A 25,475-nucleotide genomic window follows, 5' to 3' on the forward strand; every position below is an offset into this window, starting at 1 on the left:
GGCTGGGGGAGAGTCAGGCCACAGGCTGCAGGGTGTGGCTGGGGCGAGGACTTGTGGGAGGGGGGAGCAGCTTCTAGGAGGGACCTGCCCCCTTCCCCCCGCACCCCTGCTCTCCCCTCCTGGGCTCCCTCAGTGCCGTCTTTCCCCTAGGAGGCACCCTGGTCTGGCAGGACAACACGGTGGTGAACTACTCCAACTGGGGGCCCCCGGGCCTGGGCCCCAGCATGCTGAGCCACAACAGCTGCTACTGGATCCAGAGCAGCAGCGGGCTGTGGCGCCCCGGGGCCTGCACCAACGTCACCATGGGCGTGGTCTGCAAGCTCCCTCGAGGTGCGCACCCAGCCCTGACCAGGGGGCAGTGGGCGAGTCTTCACAGTTAGAGTCGGAACGGGGGAGACGTGACCCCGCTGTCAAAGTCAGCCCTTCCCTGTGCGCCTGCGGAGAGGCCGCTGCACCCACGCGCCGGGCCACACTGCTGGCACTGCCCCCCTCAGCTCGCGGGTTAGCGGGGCGCCAGCAGCAGCCCGCACACCTCTGCCCCCCAAGCGACTGGCTCTCGTTCTGCAGGCCACGCAGTACACGGGGCGCAGGGGTTGACAGGCCGGGCCCCTCCCGGGAGAAATGTCTGATGGGACAGACTCGCCAAGTGGCCAGCCCCTGTCCTTTCGTCGTGGCTAAGGGCAGGGGTCTCTGCCCGGCCACACCACCGACAGCCCTGTGACTGTGGCACGTTCCTCGCGCCGCGGCCTCCTCCGTTTCTTCATACGTAAAATGGGCACGATAACAGCCCCCCCAGCGCCCCCAGCCCCCCAGCCGCGCGGAGAAGGTGGAGGGCGGGAAGTGCCCTGTGTCCTCCGCTCGCTACTTCTGTAACGACCGCCGTGCTATTAACCCGGCTCCCTCTTCTCCACAGCTACGGAGAGCAGCTACTCCCCATCATGTGAGTGGAAGGCAGGACGGGGCGGCCCCGCTCCTCCCGGCCCCACCCCCCCAACCCCTCCACCACGGGGCGCGAGCGGGCGGGCGGGCGGGCGGCTTCTCCACGGGTGTCTGTCCGTCCTGCCGCAGCCGCGCTCCCCGAGAACCCGGCGGCCCTGGTGGTGGTGCTGATGGCCGTGCTGCTGCTCTTGGCCCTGCTGACCGCTGCGCTGATCCTCTACCGGCGGCGACAGAGCGCGGAGCGTGGGGCCTTCGAGGGTGCCCGCTACAGCCGCAGCTCCGCCGGCCCCGGCGAGGCCACGGAGAAGAACATCCTGGTGTCCGACATGGAGATGAATGAGCAGCAGGAGTAGAGCCAAGCCGTGGGCAGGGCGGGGGCGAGCAGCTGGGGAGGCGGGGCCCTGGTCAGCCACCCCTGCTAGCTACCAGGCTCCCTGGCCTGTGGAGGGGCCCTGGGGACCGCTGCTGGGCACTGGGCCCAAGCAGGCCCTGAGCGGCTGGGTCCCGCCTTGCCGTGAGGGCTGAGCTGAGACCTGGCTGAGTGGAGTTTCCCATCTGGGGAGCCTCAGGTGTTGTCACCTGGGCTGTGCCTCCATGGTCACCAGAGGCAGGACAGGAGCGGCTTTCTCCCTTGTCCTCCCCAGAACCCGCTGCCCAGGCTGCTGCCCCGGCCCCAGGACCCCTTCTCACTGCAGTGCCTGAGGGCCTCCGCTGGCCCTCAGCCTGGCTTCTCTCCTCCCCACCTGGCCCCCCCCAGCTCCCTGTCTCCCACCCCTTCCCCCAACCCCTTTCCCCAGACCTTCCAGCCAGGGCCCTGGGGTCTGGGGAGCCTTCTTTCTCCCGGTGGGGGTCAACTGAGGGTCAAGCACCTATCACCCCCGTGCCGTGCCTACGGGGTGGGTATGGGGAGGTCACGGCAGATGAGCCTGAGAACCGGGACACCCGGTGGTGTCAGCTGAGCTGGGGACAGGACTGGGGAGAGACACCCCAGCCTCCTGGGGATGACCAGGTTGGGCTGGGGTGTCATCTCCTGCCGGTAGGGGGAGGACCTTGTCCTTAAAGAGTCCCCTGTGGGGGCCGAAATAAGTTCCCTGAAGTTTCCAGCTCCTCCCTCTGGTTCAGAGAGAGGCAGGGTTTGCCGGGTCCTGGGGGCCTCAAAGAAGCGGGAACTCGGGTCCCGCCCTCTAGTGGGGCCCTGGGGCGCAGCAGGCAGCCCTGGCGTGGGACTGTGCTGGGGAGCTGACCAGGGCCTTTGCAAGATGCCAGCACCCCAGCCCCGAGGGGGGTCCAGCCAGTCCTGGCCCCGCTGCGTGGGACAAAGTGAACACAGACTCAAAGACGTGGTCCTTTTTTGTAGTTCTCGATTTTTTAAAATGTGCCATTATTGTTGAAAAAAGCAAAAAAGAAAAGCAAACAAATAAAACAACTTTAAGAGGCTTGAGAGAGAAGAGGCTTGAATTCCTTGCTCCCTGTATTGCTGCAAAGGTGAGCGTGTCATTTCTGGGGCGAGCGTGTCATTTCTGGGGCATGCACCCCTTCTCCTCTGTCTCTGGCCCCAGGCGGACCTTGGGGACCCTCCCCTTTTCTTTGTCTTCGTGGGAGCTCAGCCCCCCAGCCTGAGCAGGCCAGCTGGGCTTGCCTTTAACCATGAGTCAGCGGGAGACCAGGACCCAGCCCGAGGCTGCGGGGGTGGGGGTGGGGGGATAACTGAGTAGATTCACCTGTGTGGGGTAGTTAGCAGGGGCTTGGGAGCTCCTGCGGTAAGTACCCCACAAATGCCACCCCACAAACGCCAGCTGTTCTGTTCTTTCTGGGCTGTGGCTCCCAGGTGGGTGAAGCTCCCAGCCGGCCCATCGCTGTCTTCCTGGGCAGCTGCCCTGGCCTCTGTGCTGGAGAAAGCGCTTGTCCACTTGGATTCCGTAACCTTGCCGCGTGGGGCGTGGCTTGGTTGCAGCATCCCTGGGACCTGCCGGCCTTTACCTGCTCCTTGTCAGGATATTTGAGCTGAAACAGGCCCAAAGAAGGCCCTGTCCACAAAGGCGCACAGCTGCCAGGCAGCCTCGGGTGCTGTGCGGAGGTCTGAGACGGCCGAGGGAAGGTGTGTCGTTGGGTGGTGGTGGGGGGTCTCACCAGACTGGGTGAGGCTGGAGCATGAAGGGGGTGAGGGAGCCAGGGAGACAGATATGCAGGCCGTGAGGGGGGCTGTGAGGCCCAGGGCTGTGCTGGCCTGATGTGGGGTGCCTGGTGCCCAGAGGGCCCTCCTGTCCGCTTGGAGCCGGAGGAAGGGGTCGGCGGAGCGGCCATGCCAGGGAGGGGCCGCCCGAGGCCCTGAAGGCAGCGGCGGGGTGAGCTGCTGGCTTGGGTGTGCTGGGGAGTCAGGAAGGGCTAACGTCCCTTCAGGCCTGCGGCTTGGGTGGGGACGCAGCCGTGGTCGGGTCCTGCGGCTGGTTTGCTTTGCTTGTGATTTTTAAAACAAGTTTCTACTTTCCTGGACAGGTAAAACCATCGCGTGGCCCAAAGCCCGGCCACTGTAGAGGCCCCTGAGAAGCCTCCCTCACCCTGCCCCTGTCGCCTCAGGTAACACTTTTGTTAGTTTGCCCAGCGGCCTTGTGAGAGGCCCGCACCCTCGGACACTCTGAGGGCAGAGGTACCTGCTGGGCCCGGCGCGTGCTGCGGGAGAGGAAGGGGGCAGGGCCAGCACCAAAGGTCGAGGCCAACTGACCACCGGCCCCCACCGGCCTGCAGGGTGAATGCTGTGGAGCCGCCAGGTGAGGGCGTTGCTTGGCCCAGCGCAGCCCAGGCTCCTCCAGCTTGCCCAGCTCTCCAGCCCAGCCTCAGCGGCTGACCCGTGGCTCCCTCATCCACTTCACCCTGAACTAACCCCCTTTCCAGGCCGGCGACAGCTCCCTTGTTGGGCCTTTGGCCACGGCTCTGGACCGGACTGTAGGGAGCCATTTGGGCCCAGGCCCCTGGGAAGCCCAGTCTGCCCCTTGCCCTGGACAGAAGAAAAGCTGAGGGTTGGAGGCAGGGTCACAAACTCACGCGGGGGTGGGGAGGAGGCCGGGGGAGGACTCGCGGACCCAAATGCCCAGCGCTGCCTGGGGGCGGTGAGTGATGAGTGTCCAGAGGTTTAGGTCACGCCAGCAGTGTCCTAGCTTCTTTCCTTGGGGAGCTGGGGCCTCACCAGAGCCCTGAACCCCACATTTCCAACATCTCAGAGGCACCTGGGACCTCCCTAGATCATTTTAAAAACCGATCCTTGGGCCTGGAGGAGGGTTAGGGGTTCTTGGGTAGCTCTCCTTGGGTCAGGAGGAAGTCTCTGGGCTGAGGCCTGTGGCCTGTGGCCACTACCTGTGGCCTGTGGCAGTGCTAGGAAAGACGGCCTAGCCTCCTTCCTCCTTCCCTCCCTCCTATTTAATGCAGCAAACTTAAGCGCCTCTCTGTGTTCTCCTTGCCAGCTGGGGTGCCCCGACACTCATCCTGTGAGCCTGGGCCAAGGGCCCTGGCCAAGTGGTCAGTCTGGCCAGCCCCTGGACGGTGACACCTCACTGAGTGCAGGAATGAACGGCAGGGGATGGAGCTGCTTTCCAGAGAACCTTGCCAAGCCTTTTCAGTAATCTCTCTGTCAGGCAAGCCAGAAATGGCCTCCTCCCAAGAGTCCTGGCCCAGCCCGTCTGGCCCGATGGTCAGTGCCGTGGGGCGGCGGGGTGAGGAGCTGGCCAGCCACACCACATGGCTGTCTGGGAACGGAGCCGCTGAGGCCCTGCCAGCTCTCAAGCCCCAGGGTTTGCTGACTGCAGCAGGGTGGAGGTGAGGAATCACCTCTTGAGGGAGGGCCCCAAGAGAGGAAGGCTGGAAGAGGGAGGGAGGGGAAAGGGGATGGAGGAGGAGGGGGCCGCCAGGAGATGGACTTCAGGTCTGGCCTGATCTGCCCCCTGGTGGGGGCTGGGCCCTCAGCCGTCCAGGGGGAGGCTCCCTCCCCTGGAGTCAGAACGCCCCCCTGGAAGTTTCAGCTCTCAGGCAGAGACACGCTGGGCAGGCAGCCACCCTGGGGGCAGGCACAGGGCAGAGTGGGAGGGGCCCCCTGTGTGTGGGGTTCCCCCTTGACTTGCCCACTGCTCCCGTGCAGTGACCCCATTCTAGCCAGTGCCCCCGCCCTTCACCTGTGCTGGCCCCTCCCTTCACCTCGCCTGCCCAGGCTCCCCATCCTGCAAGGCCCTCTTCTCCTCCTGCCCACCCCCCCACCCTCCGCCTTTTCTGCACCTGTGCAGCCCTGTGATCACCTCGACCCGGTTTCCGAGCTGGTGCAGGATGTTTGTCTCTCCTGAGGTGGAAGCTTATCCCTGTAAACTCGGGTGTCACTCACATCCCGAGGTTGCAGGCTTTGTGGTGGTTCAATCGATGCGTTAACCTGACCGGGCTAAGGGGTGTCTTGGTCGCTGGTGAAACATTATTTCTGGGTGTGTGTGAGAAGAGGTTCACCTTGAATTGGTAGAATGAGGTAAGAATATTCCCTGCCACATGTGGGCCGGTGTTCCCTGACCTTGAGGACCTGAGGAAATAGAGGAGGAAGGACCAGTGTGCTCTCCGCTGGAGCTGGGGCGTCACCTTCCCCGGCCCTTGAACATCAGTGCTTATGTTCTCAGCTTTCCCGGGTCCCCAGCTAGCAGCGGGCAGGTTATGGGGCTTCTCTGTGTCCACGAGCTCTCACCGTAAGTATCGTGTTGATTCTGTCTCTCTGGGAAACCGAACACCGGCCCTTCCTTTGTAGCCAGGAAGGAGGTAGGTGGCTAATAGCCTCCTGGGCTTCTTTGTGCGTGGTAGGGTGGGTGCAAAATCACCATCACTAGTGCCAGCTCATAGGCAGGGCAGAAGGTGGCACCTTTAGGTCGTGAGGCCTCGATTTGACTTCTTCTGTCTACATCTGCCTGGGATGGTGGGCCAGTGCCTTGACCTGCATCGCCCCTGGCATGGTGTTGGTGCTGATGACGGGGGCCTCGATGCCACTGCCCGAGAGCTCAGAAAGCCGTGGCTCCGCCTCTGACGGACTCTGGCACCGTGAGCCCAGTTAGCGGGGCAGGTGCCCTTCTCGGCTCTGTCTTGGTCGGTCTCACCTGGTCCTCTGGTGCCAGGCCTGAGCAGCCCCCATGCCCCCAGGCTGTCGCCATGTTGAATGAGGTGTGGGTGATGGGCGGCCCCTGCGGGCTTCGGGGGGAGCCCGCTGGGTGGGGGAGCAGATCTTTGAATTCCTTTCCACAAACCTGTGGCGGGAGTGGGGCAGCCGCCCCCAACATGCCACATCTTCGGGGGATCCCACCCAGGTTGTGGTCACGCCACCTCAGATTCCATCTTGTGCTCTGGGATAACTTGAATTTTTAAAATCTGCTTTGTTCCTGCTTAGACCTTCCTCAGTATTGGCTCATGTTATCTACTGTCAACTTTAAACATGTGAAAAAACAGGTTGATTAGAGTTTGGGGCCTCCTTTGGGCGGGGCAGAACTTGAGGCTTTAGGGCTTTTGTTTCCATCGTGCAGCTATTCTCAGCCTGAATGTCTCTTCTTGATCTCCGCGTGATGTTTTTATGCGTGTGGAGTTCATCCCCTTTGTATTTTGACCTGCGTCCGTCCGTCCGTCTGTCTCTCACAGCTTTCTTTCCTCATTAACCTTCTCTGACCTTTTCTTTCACCCCTAAGTCTTGACCCGTCCTTTGGGCCTTAAGATGTAATTAGGAGGGGCTGTAAGTCCACACCCCAGCCCGGCCCTAGTGGGGCCTTACCGGGGTGGCAGGCTGCCGGCCTGTCCCGGCCTGTGGGTCTTTAGGATGTCCCATCCCTCATGGTGGTGATGGGGCGGGGGGAGCGAGGAGAAGCGGATTTGGGGGGCTGTGAGCTGCCCTTCCCAGGCTACCGGGTTTGGAGTCCGAGTCTTTGTCCAAGGAGGTTGAAATAACCACGAGACGAAGCTGGTGAATAAGTCAGTTTACTGAGCAGGCGGCTGATTGCCCTGGGGTGGAGTGAGGCCGGACAGGCACCCTCCGCTGGCCGCTGGGGCCCCTCGGGCTTCTGGCTTGAGGGGCGGCAGCCAGGCAGCCTGGGTGTGGGGGGCCAGGGCTTGGCAAGCCAGGCTGTGTGGCCTGTGCTGCCCGGGACTGGGCTGGTCTCTGTTGTTGTCTGTCGAGGCTCGAGACAGACCCAAGAAGAGAGCAGCACACGGTGACAGGTAGCTGTGAACACACTGGTTTCAGTTTCAGTAAAGGGGGACAGGAAGAGGCGCTGGGGGCGGAGGAGGTGACAGAAGGGGGAGGTCGTGGCCAAGCAGCACGGCCAAGTCCCTCGCTAGACGACCCGGCTGTTGCTTTGATCAGTTCGGCTTCCATTTTCATCTCCCAACTCGGAATCTGGAAAGCAAGGAGACCTCAGGCTGGGCCCAGAGCAGGCAGATTGTCCTGCGGGGATGGCCCTTCCTGCCAGGGGCAGCCGCCGGCTCCCTCCCCATCGGGAACAGTGTGGGGATCGGACAGCCCCGGGGAGTCCCCAGCTGGCCACACTGGGCCTGCAGCCGACCATGGGGCTGCCTGTAAGTCCCTCAGCAAAAGCCTCTCGGCCTCCTCCACACCCCGCGTGGCCTGGTCCACAGATATGTGCAGGCTGAATGGCTGTGGGAGATTTTGCTCGCCCCACGTGACCCCCCCACTGCGTTAACCTGGCAGCAGGGAAGGGAATTAACCCAGTTCCCCCAGAAGCCTTTCGGCCATCGGTAGCTAAAGGCAGAGCACCTTGTGATGGAAGGACAGAGAGGGGGCCAGTGGGGCCTAGCGGAGGAGGCAGCGTGGGGTGTACTCTGTTCTCGGGACCCCTGTGCTCGTGTGTTCCTTCCCATTGGCTTGACAGGTACCCCCTATTTGGAACTGGTTCTGACTTTGAAGAAGGGCCGGGAGCAGGAGCCAGCGATGCGCCCCATCCGTCCTGGGCCCTCCTCGTTTCCGCCTCCTCCACCCTGTTCTTTCCCCAAAGCAAGCTGCCCTGACGTGTGCATCTGTGCATGTTTGGGGGGTGGGGGTGTTCTGCTCTGCCCAACGGCCCCTGGCCTGCCATGCCTGCCCAACTCACACTGACGTCTGCGGGTGGCATTGTTCCTTTCCCTGGTCTTGGGCCTGGCTTTGCTGACAAGTCATTTGTGCCAACTGGATTGCAGATGTGGGGGGGGGCTGGGTCACAGCCGAGTGACAGGTTGTCACACCTGGGCGCATACACCTAGGGACTCTCCCAGTAGCCCTTACTTTGGTGCCATGGCCCTGTTCCCAGGTGCCAGGGAGGGGTGCCCAGTGAGTGGGTTGGCAAGGGAGCCGCGGAGTCACAAAGAGGCTGGCATCTCTTGGGCCACCCGTGTGCCCTTGTGCTTTGCCCTTTCCCCCCTCCCTGTTCACCTGAAATGAACGAGGGTGGCAGGTCACAGCTGTGACTTGGCTCTGGCAACCCATCTTAGCCACGGTTGCCAAACAGGTGAGTCATGCCAGGCTGCCGAGGACCAGAGAAGAGTGTGTGGCCCCAGGGAGGGCGCCAGGCATGTCTGCTATCCTGGCTCTTGTCTAGCTGGTGGCGCTGGCAGGAAGCGGCAAAGGCTGCTTCTGACCAGCTGCCAGGACGCTCCCTGTGCAGGGCCGCCAGCCAGCGTCTGGGGCAGTGTGCAGGCTGGAGGCAAGGACGGCCGAATCACACCTGTTTCCAGGGGAGAAGTGGCTGCTCCCCTTGGCAGCTTGGAGCTCGGTCAGCAGCAGCAGGCTCAGGGCGCGCGCAGGGAGGGGCCCCTCGGGAGATTCCTTTTTCAGCCCACCCCAAGGATGCTCTTCTCCCGCCCAGGGCCTGGGGGGAGGCTCCCCACTGTCAGGGGCAGCAGGGCGGCAGCGCCCGCGGCGGCCACTAGGGGTCGCCCCTGGCCAGCCGAACACACCAAGGCGCGCCCGCCGCGCAGGTCCCCGACCGGGAAGAACTGCGGGCGTCCCCGGGCTGGGGGCTAAGAGGGGTGCAGCCGGTGGGGGCGGCGCGGGACCCTCAGGCCGCCGGGTCCTTCCCAGCGCGCCCTAAGGGCCCCACTGTCGCACCCCCTCCGGGCACGGCTCTTGCCCGAGGCCCAGATTAGGACCAGCGAGGCGCCCCTGCCCTCCGCTCTGGGGGCCCCGGGCCTGGCGAGGCACGAGGGGGCGCTGGGCCCTCGCGGTCGGGGCATCGCGGTCAGTAACTAGCTCGGGTGGGGGTGGGGGGCAGCCAGTTCTCCCGTGGAAACGGCCCTGGGGCCGGCTGCGGACCCCGGGAAGCGCCCTCCTGCGGCTCTGCGCTTGGTCAGCGGTGGGCCTGTGTGCCCGGAATAATAAATCGGGCGCTAGTGCAGGAATCTGGGCCCCACCCTGTGGAGATCTGGGCTGGTTCAGCCTCTCTAGGCCTATGTGTTGGGGGGCCCTAAGGCATCTCTGGGACAGCTGCGTTGGGGTCATCCGGGCCCGCCCCATCCCCGGAATTGGACTCTGGGAGGAGCCAAGGATCTGTTTTCCGCAAGTTCCCCAGGTGATGCCCTCAGTAAAGCCCTTTGCGAATCACCGTTCTAAACCTTTTTGGGAGACACCAAACCCCACTTCCACCCCGCAAGCCCTCCACGGCCGGAATTGTCACCCCGCAGTGGGAGAAGCCTAGCCAGGCCAGGCTGGTCCTCCGGCATCGGTTAAGCACATCCCGGCAGTTGGGGTGTCCATGGGATAATGGACGCTGCCCTGCGACCTTTGAGGGACCTATGCTCAGCAGCCCGTTTTCCTGTTGAATGTCTGAACCCAGCCGACCCGCTTGATTAGGGGGATGGTGGGAGGGTCTGGAGCGCCACTATCCTGTGGATATGGTTCCTTTGGGTAATGGCTAAACAGCCCCCTTCCAGGCCTTAGGAGAAACCCTAAGAGCCCCCGCCCCCCTTTCCTGGTTGCAGGAGGACCCCAGGAAAGGGAAAGGAAAAAGCCTTGCGGTGGGCCATCCCGCTCCAGGCCCCTCTGCTTGGCCTCCTCTCGGGCTGGCCCTTTTCCTTGCTTCAGGATGCATTAGAAGCCTTATCTGCCCGGCCTCCAGCTGGCCCAGCGCCTTCCTGAGCGCTGCCCAGAGGGTTCCCAGGCTTTGTGGGGCTGTGCTGCCCGGGCAGTGGCCCTGGGTGGTGGCCCTGGGTGGTGGCCGTTCCTTCCTTTCACAGCAGTAGGGTGAGAGCAGAGACAGAGTGAAAAGGAGCAGACGCCCTGCATGCAGGACTGAGCCCCAAACCTACTTTCATTTTCTTCCGGTCTGGGTTGTGGGTAATTTCTTGACAACTATGAGAAAGAAGACAATGAAAAGTGAATTGTTTTCCAAAGCAACTGTGAATACATGTACGATTCCCTAGTCAGAGGAGTGTTCTAGGAATCCCTTATTTCGCCTTAAAGGGGCAGGAAAGCTGGGCGGAGGCGGGAGGTACCCGGTGCCAGGCAGCGTTACCTTTGGCACCTGCCGGCCTCAGCCTGGCCCCAAAGCCGGGCGGCCTTCACCTGGGTCACCTTGGCCAGTGCGGACTCCAGCGTGACCAGACTTGCTTCCTTTCAGCCATTGATCTGAATAGCAGAGCCGGGTCTGACCATCCCAGGCTCAGCCACGGGCTGCCGGGTAAAGGCGGTGTTAATTGGCCACTTGCCTCGCCACTGGCTTTTAAACAATCGGTTGTATTCTCTGCCTGGCAGGAAGCAGCAGGCCCATCAAGGCTCTGGATCCCTCTTTGTTCTGACTTTATGGCATTTTTATGCCACAAAAAGAAACACTGTGTTCTCCACGGGAGCCCATCGTGCCAGGCTGCGGAGATGTGGGCTCCGGTGCAGAGGGCTGGCGTTCTTCCCCGGAGAAGAAGGCCTTTGTGACCGGCTGGGGACAAAAGCAGGGGTGCTGGACACTGTTACTGGGGCAGCTGCCTGGCCAGTGCGGAGGCAGGCTTGGCCTCTGGGTCCCTTCCCTTGCCTGGGGAGCACGAGGGGAGAGGGAGGCCCATCGGCCTCACAGCGAAGGGTCAGTGGCTGCTGCTGCTCCCAGGCCAGCAGCGCCTGCCCTCCCTTCCCCTGGATTCCTGCAGGTGAAGGTGTTCACGGAGGTGAAGAGTTGCGAAGGCCTCTCTGCCCGGAGCCTCAGGCCCAAGGGTGGGGAGACCCCACTGGCTTCTCCCTTCCTGGCCCTCTCTGCGGGGCCGCTCAGAATTGCAGACTCCTGCTCTGCCGCCCTGGGTACAAACCCAGCACACAGCCCTTCGCTCCCTGCCTACACCTCCAGGCAGCTTCGGCCAGCCCCAGCCACACGCCACTCCCCGAGTGTGCCAAACCGGGGTTCACATCCCGTCTCTGAGCCTTTGTGCCTCCAGGGGTGGAGAATGCCCGGCCCCGCCCACCTATTCTTGTCCTTCTGCTGAACTAAGACATGGCTTGGGTCACCTCCTGAGCTGGCCGGCTGGTGGCACTGACAGTGGAAACAGCTCTGCCTCCGTGTGGAGGCTGATGGCAGAGTCCAGGCTAACCCAATTAAAAGGCGAGGCCTGAAGGTGCGGCCTGGCGCGCGTTCCGCAGGGGGCCGAGGGGGTGAGCGTGGAGTCTGCCATCACCGTGTAACTCCTCGATTCCTCCACCTCCGCGCCGTCTCTGGACACGACATCTTTGAATACTCCCGCCTACCTCTCGAGTCTCTTGACTCCAAGTCCCGTGCAGGCAAGGGGTGTCTTACTTGTCTTGGCTTCTAGAATGTTTTTGAGAACCTGGCACACAGTGGGCACGCAGGAGGTCTGACCAAATCAACATGCCTTGGATGTGGGGATGGCCCTTTGCTAGCATACTTTCTCCCATGGTCATGCGTCCTATCACTTCCCAGAACACAACGCGGGCCTGGCTCCTACACGCAGCACGTTCTGGGCCACGAGTTCATTGTTTGAGCATCACAAGTTACTGAGCATGGGCGTGTGCCAGGCATCTCCTGGGCCCGTGGGACACAGGAGATAAAGCTCCACGCCCAGGTGGCCAATACCCACCCCTCCAGACCATGTCCTTGCTTGGCACTCTTGTGCCCAACTTGGGCTAAACCCTGGATGCTGTGGGCGCCACAGAGCCCGGGGCAGTGGCAGTGGTCAGGCGAAGGCCTCGGGGAGGCAGGGGTGTAGAGGCGTCCCTTGGCCCTCGGGGACAGCCTGCTTGTGGGTTCACAGGCACCAGGAAGCCGCACCCTGGGCAGACCTCACGTTGCCAGTTTCACAGCCTCTGGGAACTCAGGGGTCCGGCGGGGCCCTCTTGACCTGGTGCGACTTCCCAATTCTTTTCCTGGTTTTATAAGTACGTGAGTCTTGTCTCCCAGCGGGGCGTTGACCTCCACCAGAGCGACGTCGTGGTGTCGAGTGTGGCAGGCACACCCTTGAGGTCCTCGGCACTGCGTGGTGCACGGAGATGGCGTCACCCATCACTCGGTGTCTTGAAGGCCGAGAAGCCCGGAGCGGGCAGCAGCAGGAGAGGGGCTGGGGTTCCTTCCCAGTGCACCTCTTTTTGGTTCGACGTGGCCCTCAGATCCGGAGTATTTTCCATGAGAAAATCTGGAAGAGCGGGAATCTGACAAAAGCCACGTGTTTTCCCACTTGTGTTCCCCTTGCTGGTGACATCTCGGCTTCTCCTGTGGGTTCAGTGGTTGAGATCCGCTTCCTGGCCGCTCACGTGCCGTGTGGGCCCGCGGTGACGGCAGCGTGCACCTCGGCCATCCTGGGGGTGACGTGCTCCTTCCCCGGGACATTTTCACCAGGAGGCTCCCTGGGGCGCTGGGCGGGGGCCCTCGGGAGCTGGCGGTGCGCCGTCTCTCGTGGGCCTCGCAGCCCTGCCACGGCGCCACCCTGCGGCCGCGTGGCCGTCTGCCACCCGTGTCTCCCCCCGCTGCCCGGGAGCTCAGCGTGCAGTAAGAACATTCATTAGGAAGATGTGGGATCATGAAAACGAGGTTGCAGAAATGTTAACAAAGGATCATTTCCTGCTTCCTGTGCTTTTGGAAATGGATTTCTCCGAGGAATTTATGTCACCGTCCAAACGACGGAAGAGTTGAGGGAAAGACTGGCCTGGGTCACAGAGAGGGTGAGATTCCGGAGGAGATGGGCTGGCCAAGACCCAGCTCTTCTAAACGGGGAGCTGCCGCTCTAAGGGGGGAGTTTAAGTCAGAAAAGAGAAGGGGCAAATCTAGAGTTCTCTGACTCAGACTCGAACCCAGCATTTCTAATACAGATGTGACCCCCAAGCGCATCAACACAGCTTCCGGTCCTGTGGGTCTGGGGCAAGGAACCCCAGGAATCCCTGGGCTATGGCCTCCAGGCAGTGACCGCCTGGCCTCTTGTCCACTTGATATAGGAGAGAGTCAGGAGGGACGTGGGGGTGGGGAGGAACCCCCGAGCTGCTCCTGGCATCGTGGGTGATGGTCCACTGTCACCCCGCCTCTGGTGTGAGCAGAGGTCAAGTTTCAACCCCAAAGGTGTTATGGGAACCCAAAACATTCAAATTAGGCCAGCACCTGGCATGACCTCCAGTGAGGCGCGTGCTCCCCCACCCTGGCTAGGCCTCAGAGAGGCATTTAACCAGAGGGAAGTGCCTAGGGGTTGAGGGTTTTGCCCGGACGATGACCAGCTGGGCACGGACACTTCAGAGCTGCCTGCCGCTGCCCGCTGCCCACGTCCTGGCGGCTGTTGCTAAGACCAGGCTCCGGCAGCTGCAGATGCCGCCCCCGGCGCCTCTCACATCACGTGGCCTCCGAGAGAGCCCTCGGTTCTCGTGTTGGGGGTGGCCACAGCGCTCACCCTGCGAAATGCATCCTCGCCTCTCTCATGACACACGGTCATCTCTAGCGCCTCTGTCTCTTGGCGTGGGGGGTCGCCAGTGCTGGCGTGGCCCCGGGCTCCGAGGCAGATCACACAGGAGCGCTCTGTTGAAAGGGGGGCTCTCCCTGAGGGGAGGGGCCTGCATGCTTGGGCGGGGGCGCCCCAGCTCCAGCACTCCTGCAGGTCTATCGCGGGGACAGGGAGGACCTCTCTGGAGACTCACTTGCTTATACGGCCATTGATGACTGTTTAATTCCTCCTCCTCCTGTTTGCCGGGAGCAACTATGTGATTATCACGTTCAGCCAAGGGCCACGGTGCGCACACTCAGCAGACACTAAATCTCAGCCTAACGATGACGCTGCCATTACCCACCGAGTGACCGCGAGGACCCAGCAGGTTGCACAGCGCGTGAGGGGGGTCAGCCTTGGGGGGTGTGGCTGCGTGGCGGGGAACGTCAGACTTACCCTCTCTCTTGCAAGGCGGTTGTAGTTGAGTCTCATGAGTTCCGCAAACCTTTGCTCGTAGAGGTGAAGCAGCAGCACCAGGTACAAGCCTGAATTCATCAGCTCGTTTTGTGCCTAAATATGGAAAAGGAAGCTTGACGTACCTCTGGAAGCTATTCAGGAGCTCAGCTGTGTGTGTGTGTGTGTGTGTGTGTGTGTGTGGGAGGGGTGATAGGCCTGAGCAGATGAGAAATGGCGGCTGGAAGGTCCCCAGACTGTCCTTGGGGAGCACAGAGCAGGAGGGGATGAGCTGGGGGTCAGGGCAGCCATCCTGGCACTCTTTGCTCCCCAGTGGACGATGCTCTGGAAAGCTCCATGCCCAGTCCCACACTACGAACATTTATTTATTTATTTTAAAGATTGATTTATTTGTGCATACAGAACTGGGTGCAGGCCAGAGGCTCAGGGGCGGTGAGAGGCTTCACCAGAGACAGAGTGGGGAGCAGAACAGGCAGATCCACCAAGTACACTGCTGAGGGGAGCAGCGGGCGGGTCAGGAGAGGTCTGCCGCGCCATGTGGTCACCTCCGGGGCAGGCGGGAATCGAACTCATGCGGAAGCGGCTTTTGATTCTCAGTGCTGTGCTTTAACCCGCTGCGCCACCAGGGAGGGCCCCCACGAACATTTATTAAGCAGCTGTAGGCACTGAATCTTTTGGGGTGTTGTGGGGAGCAGGAGTCAGTCTCAGCAGCTCCTGTTGGGATCCCACTATGTCATGTCAGAGAGATGGCAGGGCCTGCCAGGCCCGGGGGAGCTGCCCCAGGGGCTGGAGACCAGCTGGGTCCGCCGGGAGTAGGAGGCCACGTGACAGCGTGGGGGGCTCCGGCAGGTGGCGTGGGCCTTTCAGACAGCGGCACTGCGCGCAGCACAGGCAGGGAGGGGGAGAGGGCAGAGTGGAGTGTGTGCTCAGCAGAGTTCCCTTGGGCTGGTGAGCCTGGAGCAGAAGAGGGTGTTGTTTGGGATCTAAAAAAGCCCTGGCATGGGCTGGTGAGAGGGCGGGACCGTGGGGGCGGAAGTGAGCCCTTGGGGCACCACGCCCTAGCCTGCAAGGAGCCCCGGAGCCTGCAGGTCGTAGGCACAACACAGACGTGGCTGCGGAAGGCAGCCCTTGCTGTGGGAGGGTCTGGAACACCGGCGCCGTGGGGGTGCTCTCTAGGGGTGCTCTCTGGGGCTGCGTTCTTTTCCTGGTTCCCTCGTTTGCCCAGAGAAAGGGCCCAGGCCTCACTCTGCCTTTGCAGTGGGGCTTGATGTCCTCCCCAAGGCCCCCGTCCTGCCGCTCGGTTGCCATTTAACCCCCAAAAGCATGTCCCCAGGCGGGGTCAGGGTGGCAGTGGGTGCCCCAAGGCCTTTGCACGTGTTCTCCCCGCTCCAGGGCTGACTTCGGTGCCTGTCCCGATTGTCCTTCTGTCGCCTTTCTGCCAGGTGTCCGGACACCCTGCCTGGCCTCCTTCCTTTACTCTCTGACGCCAAAGCACATCTTTATTTTGTACGCGGCGCCTTGCACTTGGCCTTTAACTGGAGGGTGGGTTGTGTTCCCATTTCCTCGTGGGTGCTTGGAGCTGGACGTGCCCAGGGAGGACACAGCCATCTGGCTGCCCACAGCACCTCTGTCCACAGCTGGCCTGGGGGTCTTTGCTGCAAAACTAGCCCCTTTGTCCCCTTATACATCTTCACTAAATTAGCGTTGTTAGCGACCACTCCTCCCTCTCTGCTGCTCTAATCCCGCCCGTCCTGTGCCAGACCTTGCTCTAGGGGCTCCGGCTGGGTTGGCCCTGGTGCTCAGGAAGCCCCAGGGGAATAAAATGCCCAGTGGCGGGTGTGGCCTTTTTTCACAATCTGGAAAGGTCAGGACCAGACTCTTCCCCAGGATGGCCCAGGCTGGCTTGACACAGCCAATGCCCCTTCCTTCCGCAGCAGCCTGAGGGTCTTCAGAGGCGCGTCCCACCCCCATCTAAGGAGGGCGGCTCGGGAAGCTGGCACAGAGCACAGGACACAACAGCTGCCCGAAAAGGTGCCCTTGTTGAGCCGGATCGATGGGCTCCTCCCTCTGAAGCGGGGCCAGCTCCAGAGCCTGGCCGCTGCCCACCCCCAAGGTCACTGTGAAGGCCTCTTCCGCCATGCCAGCTTGTCTGTAAAGTCAATTGTCTCCAAGTCGGCTTCCTATTTTTAGCCTTTGGTCATCTTATCTGTGTTCTTTCCAACCTTGGCTTAGGGCAGTCAGAGGAAATTGCTTGTTTTCCTCTATTTTTTTTTTTTTCTGTGTTAACTGTCTTCCTACCCCCTCCCGGAGTCAGGCCTCCTTCAGTCTGTCTCCACGACACCACCTCAGCGAAGCCCTCCTGTGACCCATCAGCCAGCTGCTGCTCACAAAACGAGCCTTGGCTCTCCGTGGCCTTGGCCACTTCGCAGGAGCTGAGCTGCCCGTGGTCGGGTCTCTCATCAGCAAGCCTTTATGCACAAACACACGCCACGGCAAAACGGCAAATCAATCCGCTAGAAAGTGGCTTGGAATGATCAGGTTTGTCAAAGCATTCAGGGAAATCATTTACTTTTTATGACTCAATAAGGCCCGGAGGCAGGCAGATGGGAAAATATCCACTAATGTTTTCTGCAGATAATTTGAAAAGTCACTTCCAGCAGATTGTGTCTCTGCTCTGGTCTGTGGGAGGGAACGTGTTGCATGGCGCCATCAATCTCCCTGGTCAGGCTCCCTTTTGCAGGCTGGGATGAGCTTGCACAGCCCACAGGGGGCCTGGGACCAATCAGAGCAGGTGGCTCACTGTTGACTCCCCGTCGTCCTCATAGGCCAAGCCACAGGTGGGAGGGGCTTGTCTGCAGGGAGAGTTCCTTTCCCCACTCCCCACAAGGGCAAAATGGGATGGGCTGGGAAGGTTACTTGCTGGAGACTCCTGCTTTCCCTGACCCACCCCTCCCCTGACCCCACGGCCTTGCCTGCAGGTCTGGAGTGGGGGGAGGAGGGGTGGAGTAACTTAAAAGGGAGCCTGTTGTGAGCTGTGGCAGCCACCTGCCAGTCGCTGCTTTCTTTTCTCCTGCTCCTCCTCACTCTCACCCCCCCCCCCAGTTCATTTTGTTAGTACTCATTTTGGCCAAGAGCTTTGCTGAGGGTGGAAATTCTCCATATAATTCACTCAAAGAATCAGACAGCTTGGCTGAACTTTCTACCAAGTTTTCAAGTATGTTCGGGAGATGCTCCCAGGTGTGAAGGTGATTAGGTGACTGCGTGTGTCCAAGGGCATCTGTCCGCGGCTGAGATGGAGTGAGGCCAGGGCTGTGCTATGGAGCAGCGATAGCCAGAGGCCCGCTGAGACCCTCCTGTGTGCCAGGCAAGGATGGCAGAAGCACATCTCTATCACGCAGTGGGTGTGGGCCCCAGGGGGTGCCGCCTGGGCCATCAAGCACTATGACTTTGGGCAGAGTTTGCACTGTGTGTGATGAAAGTGATTCCATTTACGAAAGGGGAGAAGCTAAGCTGTGTTCTGCTCTTCCCCCAAGGCATTATGGCAAAATGAGCTCATACAGTGAGTGTGGCATACACAGAACAAAAGCACCCAAAAGAGGCAAGGATTCAGATCAGGTGTCTGACAGGGACCAGGTCTGCTTTGCTTGCTCCTTGTCCCTAGCCTCTACCCAGTGCCTGGGAGACAGTGTGCTCAGAAAATATACGCATAGATGAAAGACACGAAAAAAATAGATGCTATTTTGGTCTATTCAACCATGACACTTGACTCCAGTGGTTCCACATTTAACATGCATCAGAAGTAACTGAGCGGGCCCGCCACTGTGCCCATGTGCTCATGACACTGACCACCGCCAGCAGCAGCTACCCGGCCCATCCACAGCCCACAGAGCTAACTAAGAGCCATGCCTCCAACATGTTGCCCTGCTGACATCACACTGCCCCCCACTGCCACTTGTCCAGCAAACATCAACACGTCAGGCAGTGTAGACTGATACACGCCTGGTAGCAACTTCAGGCAGCCACACACCAAGGCTGGACCTGCAGAACCACCTGCTAAAAAATAACTGAGTCCAGAGCTGAGACCAAACCCCAACAATGCACTACTGTCTGAGGGGGCTGACAGCCCAGGGTGCTGCACTGGCACAGCAGACAGGAGCAGCCCACAGACGGGACACAGCTTGAAGGGCTAATTTGGGGAGATGGTGCTCCGGGACTCCATGTGATATCACCTGTATAAAGCCAAACCTACAGTGTTCAAATATAAGTGTTGCTTAAAACATAGATGTGGAAAAAAAAAAAAAAAAAACATAGATGTGGCCCTCGCTGGTGGCGCAGCGGGTTAAATCACGGCACTGAGAAGCTTAAGCCACTTCTGCATGAGTTCGATTCCCGCCTGCCCCGGAGGTGACCACATGGCGCGGCAGACCTCTCCTGACCCGCCTGCTGCTCCCCTCAGCAGTGTATTTCCTCAATCTGCCTGTTCTGCTCCCACTCTGTCTCTGGTGAAGCCTCTCACCGCCCCTGAGCCTCTGGCCTGTACCCCAGTTCTGTGTGTACAAATAAAATAAATCTTTAAAAAAAAAATAGATGTAATCACAGAGAAGCTGGCAAAAGGGCAACAGAAGAACATGCTCCAAAACAAAACTCTGGAAAAAGACCCTAGAGAAACATTAAAAACTGCCTGAGGAAGAACTCAAAGTAACGGTTGGGAAAATGCTCACCAATCTTAGGAGAAGAATGGAGGAGTAAAAAATTTAAAGAAGATCCATGCAAATCACAGAACTGAAGACTATGGTAAAGAACTAACAGTGCAATGGGGCCCGGGGGCTGACAGCAGATGGATAAAGCAGAGAAGCCAGTTAAGTTGGAAGACAATAGGACTCACCTAGAAAAAGCAACATGAAGATTTTTTTTAAGCAAAGATACCCTACCAGACCTCTGGCACAACACTAAGAGGAGTAATATTCACATTGTAGGAGGAGAGTAGCAGAAAAAGAAAAACGTGAAGGAGGGAGGAAGGGAAGAGGAAGAGAGAGGAGGGCAGAGAGGGACAGAAAAGACTATGAAAAAATATCTGAGGAAATAATCACCAACAAATTCCTTAATCTGGGGAAGGAAACTGATATCCAGCTACAAGAGGCCCAGAGAGCTCCAAAGAGGCACATCAAGACAGATTATGATCTAACGGGAAGATATTAAATCTAGAGGATCTTAAAAGCAGCAAGAGTACTCACATACCCTGTGATACAACCAGCGGCCTTTTCAACAGAAACCTCGCGTGCCAGGAGAGAGTGGCACAGCACCCTCTAAGTGCTGAGTGGAAAATAAAACTTGCAACCGAGAATTCTATACCCACCAAGGGTGTCCTCTTGAAGAGGAAATCAAGAGTTCTCCAGAGGAGCAAAAACTAAACAATTTCATCACCACTAAACTGGCATTGCAGGAATGTTAGAGAAATTTATTTAAACTAAACAGGTACTGAATCAAGCAGGAACTACCGAAAACCAGGAGAATGTAGTTCTTGCCTTGAAGCAAGCTGTGTGTCTGAGTTTATCAGAGTAGATTGGCTCATGTCTAGCTGCTAGCTTTGAGGTTTTGTGACTCACTTAACAATTGGGTGTTATCTTCCTCTGCAAAGTAGGAAAAAAAAAATATGTCTGCCTCCTGCTTATCTTGCTTCTTTGTTGCGAGGGCACATGGATAGAGGCCCCCAGCTCTCCCTCATTTTAGCGGGCTTCTCCGGTCCCGAGAGCCCTGAGCGCAGGTCAGCCCCTCAGTGCCTGTTTCAGCAGCAGCCTGCGCACCCTGACTTAGCTCCTCCAACAAACACCACAGTGACTGTTTTTTGGGGTCTCCGGGCAGCTGGCAGTGTAGGCACCCAGTAAGTGTTTCTAAAGTTAACTTCCTGTGTGCATTCTGCTGCACTTAAAAAAAAAATATTGATACCTGGTCTCATCCCAGACCAATTAAATCATTCGTAATCTCTGGGGTTGGGCTCTGGTGTTTTTAATAGGAAGAAAAAGAGACACACCACTCAATGTCGATTTTAATTCTGTTTGATTTTCATAATTGAAGGTGAACAAAGTAAAAATTAAAGGAGGAAAAATAGGTGAGAAATAGGTGAGGGAGAGAGTGACTGGAGGTCAAGGAAGAGCCAGACTAGGCTGCCCCTGGGTTTGTCCCTTTCTTTGACTGTTTTCCATTTCTGGCACCAGAGACGCCTCCTCTCAAGGCGGGGGCGGCTTGCCAGGGAGTGTACAGCTCTGAGAGTTGGCTGGGTCATAGGTCCAGATGAGCCAAAGTTGGGAGTCAGGGGAGGGCCTGGAAGCCCAGAAATGGGCACGTGTCAACTCCAAGGCCAGGCCAGGGCCCTCCCTGGGGACGCGCTGAGGTTGTAATACTCCATGCTCCGTGTCGTTTGTGCCAAACAGCAGCTTCTTCAGTCTCTGTCCAGGGACAGTGTCTGCACTTGACTAAGTCAGGCTTCCCTGATGGCTCAAGTTTAACTTAACGCTGCTAGTAAATAGACATTGTTAAATTCACGACTGGCTGTGGGGACAGCCAGGGCGGCTGGACAGCGCGAACCCTCTGCTGCTTTCCACCGGCAGAGAAATGCCGAGTGTGGCTTCTGGGGACTGTGGTTTTCCCACCAGCGTGGGTCTGTCAATCCAGCTTCTACCCATGATTATAATGAAGGGCATTTGCAAAAGGCCTGTCAAGTTCTCGCTGAAGCCAATTTAAACGCCTCTCTGCTTCCACATAGAGTAATTACGGGGCAGGGTATTTTCCATTTCTCCCTCCAGATCCATTTTCCACGCTGCTCTGTGGCCTTGAGGCTGATCTCAGTGGACTCGTTAACGTGGCCCCACTGGGACTGGCCAGTGGAGGGCGCTGGCGGGAGCCAGAGGCAGGAGGCGACGGGTAGAGGGAATGCCCCTCCCCGCTCCCGGCCCCTCTGGGCAGCCTCAGCCCTGGGAGCTTGGCCACCCCTCCCTGCTGGTTTCTGCTGCGCTCCCCTTGCCCTGCCTCCAGCTCTGCCTCTCAGCCCTTGAGCTACCCCCTCTCTCCCGCCCAGACCCTGGTTGGCACAGTCAACTTCATGGTCTGTTTAGCATATGCTTCTTCTATCACCAGCAGGATACACTGAGGCCGACGATAGGGGTCCACCTCTGGGGGCCTTGGCTTGGGCATGAGGTCCTCCGGCCTAGTAGCCTGGAGCAGATGCTTCCCCTGGACGTGAGTGGCGGGGCTTCTCTGTGGCCAGAACGTGGCGCGCTCGTTGACTGGGGCCCGCTCTGCACAGGCGCTGTTGTCGGTGAGGCTCTGGGCTCTTCCTGCACCCAGCTCTGCAGGTGGAAGTGATCTTCCACTGACTTCCCGTGAGAGAACTGAGGTCCAGAGAGCTTGTGTCACGTCCCCAAGGTCAAGGTCCCCTGGCAGCGGTGGGGGTGGGTCTAGGATTAGGTTTCCATCTTAGTCAAAGCAGAAATGCTGCTTGGAGTCAGCTGCCGTTGGTTCCAGGAGTGCAGGCATTTATTATTATTATTATTATTCCTTTAATATCTGTTTGGTGGAGTTTCAGGAAAAGGACATTTGGAATCAGAGTTGTGTCTGGTCAATTCTTCTCCCAAGTGATTTTCACTTTCTGAGGGGAGCAGAGGACGTGCGTGGCGGGGTGGGGGGTGGGGGTGTCCTACCCCGGGTGCTGCCCTGTGCTAGGGAATAGGTCTGGTGAGTGGAGGGGTTGGGGGCTCCAGGAGGCCAAGATTCCAGGCAGTCTGGGGCCCTGTCTGCAGCCCCCCATCAGAACAGACCCCAGACAGGAGCAGAGAGCCCTGGGAGGGGTGCAGGCCAGCCCAGATCATGCTCTTGCCCTTTCCAAAGTTGCTCCGTTCCCACCTGGGCAGAGTCGGCACCCCGGGGAGGCCCTCTGTTTGTGGTCCTGTCTGTGGACCTGTTTGTGGACCTGTCCGTGGACCTGTCCGTGGACCTGTCCGTGGACCTGCTGACCATAGCACTGTCCCTGCTCCTGAGTAGACCCTTCGGTACAATGAAATGCTTAGGCCAGAAGGGCTTTCCTGGGACAGCCACCTGCCCCGGGGTCTGTGACGCCGGCCGACAACCTGGCGCAGGGGGACCTGCCCCTCCCCGGGCCGGCCGTGGCCTCGGTGGTGTCCCCTCAGAGAGGCCGGCGGTTGGGGCCCTGCCGCACGCGGCGACCACCCCACCTCGGCACGCAGACGGCCGGCTTCCTTCCCAGGCTGCGGCCCAGCAGCCGCAGCGTCCCAGACAGTGAGGGCTTCTGCTTCTCAGGCAGCGAGGCCCTGGGGCTGGGACCGGCCGTCTGTCCGCAGAGTCCACGTGGAGTTGGTTCCCAGGGAGCGCTTCCTCCTAGGCGTCTCTCGCGCTTCCTGCAGCCCACCCCCGCCGTGCCTGCGGCGTGTCCGCACCCGGCATCTCCTGACTTATCTCCCCGACCCCGTCCCTCCGCCTGGCGGCTTTAGGGTCCGAAACTGTAACTACAGAATCGCCTGAATGCCAGGCACCGTGTGGACTCAGCTGTGCTCTTTGAAAAAAAAAAAATAAATAAATAAAAAAATCAGGCTATGGACTGAGGACCCGGAAGCCCAAGCCACTTCACCGAGGGAGGGGACATCGCACTTGCTCGCAAGGGTTCTGTTGTTTTACATCTCCTGCTTCAGAACACGGCTGCTCATCTTTCCTTTTTTTTAGGAAATATTTTCTTTTTAACTTTTTTTAAAGATGTATTTATCCATGCATACAGAACTGGCGTACAGGCCAGAGGTGCAGGGGCGGTGAGAGGATTCGCCAGAGACAGAGCGGGGAGCAGAACAGGCAGATCGAAGAAACACACTGCTGAGGGGAGCAGCTGGCCGGTCGGGAGAGGTCTGCCGCGCCATGTGGGTCAGCTCCCTGGCCGGGGATCGAACTTGGAGCTGCAGTGGCTGCAGAGAGCTGCAGAGTGTTGCGTTTTAACCTGTTGTACCTCCCGGGAGGGCCCCCATCTTTTCTTTCCCGAGGGAGGTCAATCTGTGGCTCTGGGCGATTTTCATTCTGCAACTACTTGTTGACCCCTGTGTGTGCAAAGCCCACAACCCACTGCGGCCCTAGGTCGGCCCCAGCCCGGCCAGCACAGCGAGCGCCAGCGTGTGGCTGGACACCCCCGTAGCCTGGAACGGAGAGAAAAGGAAGCGGCGAGACCAGTTTTGAGGCTGTGTTGTATGTAACCCGATATATCCACGGCGTTATCCTTCGGGTATATAAAAATGACCACAAACTGGTGTTTTTCCTCTTTTTACACCGCGTGTTGGATGTGGTGTATAAGTAAGCACAACTCGCCTGACGGTGACCTCCTGCTCGGTGGCCGCACATCGCTATGGGCAGTGTGTTTCTACATCCGCCGTTTGCCCGAGAAGCAGGCAGTGCCGTGACCCTGGGCAGAAGCCGCCGCCCCTCCCCCCAGGACCGGCACCCTTACTCCCGAGAGCTGCAGACCCAATGCCCATGAGGGTTAGTTCACTGGGTGTCAGAAGCACACCGGACCGGTTTATGCACCTTGAGCAAAGCACTTCCATATACCCCCAGAGTTACTTGGGGACCGTTTGGGAAACACACTGGGGGCCCTTTGTGCCAAGACCCTGATTTCTCTCTCTTGTGGCTGTCAAACGTGAACGACATCAGTGAATCAGGGTGTGGAGCTTGCTGGACTTGGTGGTCATTGCGTGTCTGGTGGCTTCTGCAGTTTGCTGCTTTAGTCCCCCACGGCAGGGGGGTCTCAGCCAGGGACCCAGCCTCTCCAGTCCTCTGGTGATGCTCTGACTTCAAAACAGCTTGTTCTCAGAGAAGGAGCTGAAATGGGTGCCCCAGTCCCCACCCACACCCTCCTGCCTTCCTTTCCCTCCTGGCACCTGGCGCTGACTTCAGCCCTGGGGGTGGGGGGGTGGGCGGGGCTGTGTGGGGGGCTGTGAGGCCTCTTACCCGGGACTGCTGGTGCTTCCGGTAAAGCTCTGTCACGTTGAAGTCGTCCAGGTCCACCAGCAGGCCTTGCTTGCACATCTCGCAGGTCTTTATGGCTCCCAGGTCAGCCCCTGCAATCAGACACGGTGCTCTTTGGTCACCAGGCTCCCGGCCTTTCTGTGCCGACACTTGGGGTGTTTGGGTATTGCCATTTTGCAGGGCCCGTGTGTACGTTAAAATTCTGAGCTTCGGTGACCTTCTTTGGAAAGTCAGCCATTTCTACAATCATTTCTGTAGCAAGTGACCTTGAATCTAGATCTGAAAAACTGCCTTTGTAATCATGGTTATTATTATGCAAGCTTTATATCAGTGAAAGTCCCGTGGCTTTCAGCTCTGACTTTCTGTTTAAGTATAAACACACTGGCTGGTAAACGGGAATTGCCAGGTGGAGGCCGAGGGTCTGTCCTGCGGGTGTTTGCAGGAGCGGTCTCTGGGCTTGTTTCCTGGCCAACCTAGCACAGGTTCACACAGGTGACTCAGTCAAGACCAGATGACAGCCGAAGGCTCCGCCTAAGGTTTGCAGATCAGCCCTGACTGCCATGCAGGTGAGAGGTCCGGCCGGGTATGGGTCCTTGTGCAGCATACCTGGGCCAGCACCCAGACCCTCCTGGGAAAAGCAACACTAGGAGACCTGCTTTGCAGCTGTTTGGTGTTTTTTTTTTTTTTTTTTTTAATTATATGAAGATTTTTATTTCATTGATGTATATAAGAAGTCAGGTGTAGGCCAGAGGTATGTGTGAGGGGGTGAGAGGATTCACCAGAGACAGAGTGGGGAGCAGAACAGGCACTGCTGAAGGGAGCAGATCCACTGCTGAAGGGAGCAGCAGAGAGACAGGAGAGGTCTGCTGCACCATGTGGGTCCCTTCCTGGCCGGGGCTTGAACTCAGGACAGGTGATAGCTCGATAGCGCTAAGACTTTAACCCCTGTGCCACCAGGGAGGCCCTTTTTGGTGACTGTTTTTTTTTTTTTTTTTAAAGATTCACTTATTCATACAGAACTGGGTACAGGCCAGAGATGCAGGGGCGGTGAGAGGATTCACCAGAGACAGAGTGGGGAGCAGAACAGAGTGGGGATCAAGTGAAACACACTGCTGAGGGTGTTATAGGGCACCTCAATTCAGAGAGAGGCACCCCTGAAG

General features: G+C 59.1%; 2 protein-coding genes across 2 annotated transcripts in view; one reads left to right on the forward strand and one right to left on the reverse strand.

Moving 5' to 3' along the window:
- MRC2 (mannose receptor, C type 2) overlaps positions 1–2,368 on the forward strand; it is a 22,656-nt gene extending 20,288 nt beyond the window's left edge. The window contains 3 exon segments of the mRNA XM_012732977.1: positions 151–330; positions 914–940; positions 1,069–2,368. Of these exon segments, the coding sequence (XP_012588431.1) occupies positions 151–330; positions 914–940; positions 1,069–1,361 (500 nt within the window). The 3' untranslated portion in view covers positions 1,362–2,368.
- Positions 2,369–7,274: 4,906 nt separating this feature from the next.
- The window catches only part of MARCH10 (membrane-associated ring finger (C3HC4) 10, E3 ubiquitin protein ligase), a 69,698-nt gene continuing 51,497 nt past the window's right edge, over positions 7,275–25,475 (reverse strand). Inside the window, exons 8-11 of the mRNA XM_004693338.2 lie at positions 24,298–24,407; positions 14,281–14,394; positions 10,237–10,279; positions 7,275–7,336 (exon numbers count right to left, since the gene is read on the reverse strand). Coding sequence (XP_004693395.1) covers positions 7,275–7,336; positions 10,237–10,279; positions 14,281–14,394; positions 24,298–24,407 — 329 coding nt within the window. The remainder of the gene's footprint in view (positions 7,337–10,236; positions 10,280–14,280; positions 14,395–24,297; positions 24,408–25,475) is intronic.

Source organism: Condylura cristata, unplaced genomic scaffold (assembly GCF_000260355.1).
Source record: "Condylura cristata isolate star-nosed mole 26May11 unplaced genomic scaffold, ConCri1.0 scaffold00038, whole genome shotgun sequence".
Classification (NCBI taxonomy): Eukaryota; Metazoa; Chordata; class Mammalia; order Eulipotyphla; family Talpidae; genus Condylura; species Condylura cristata.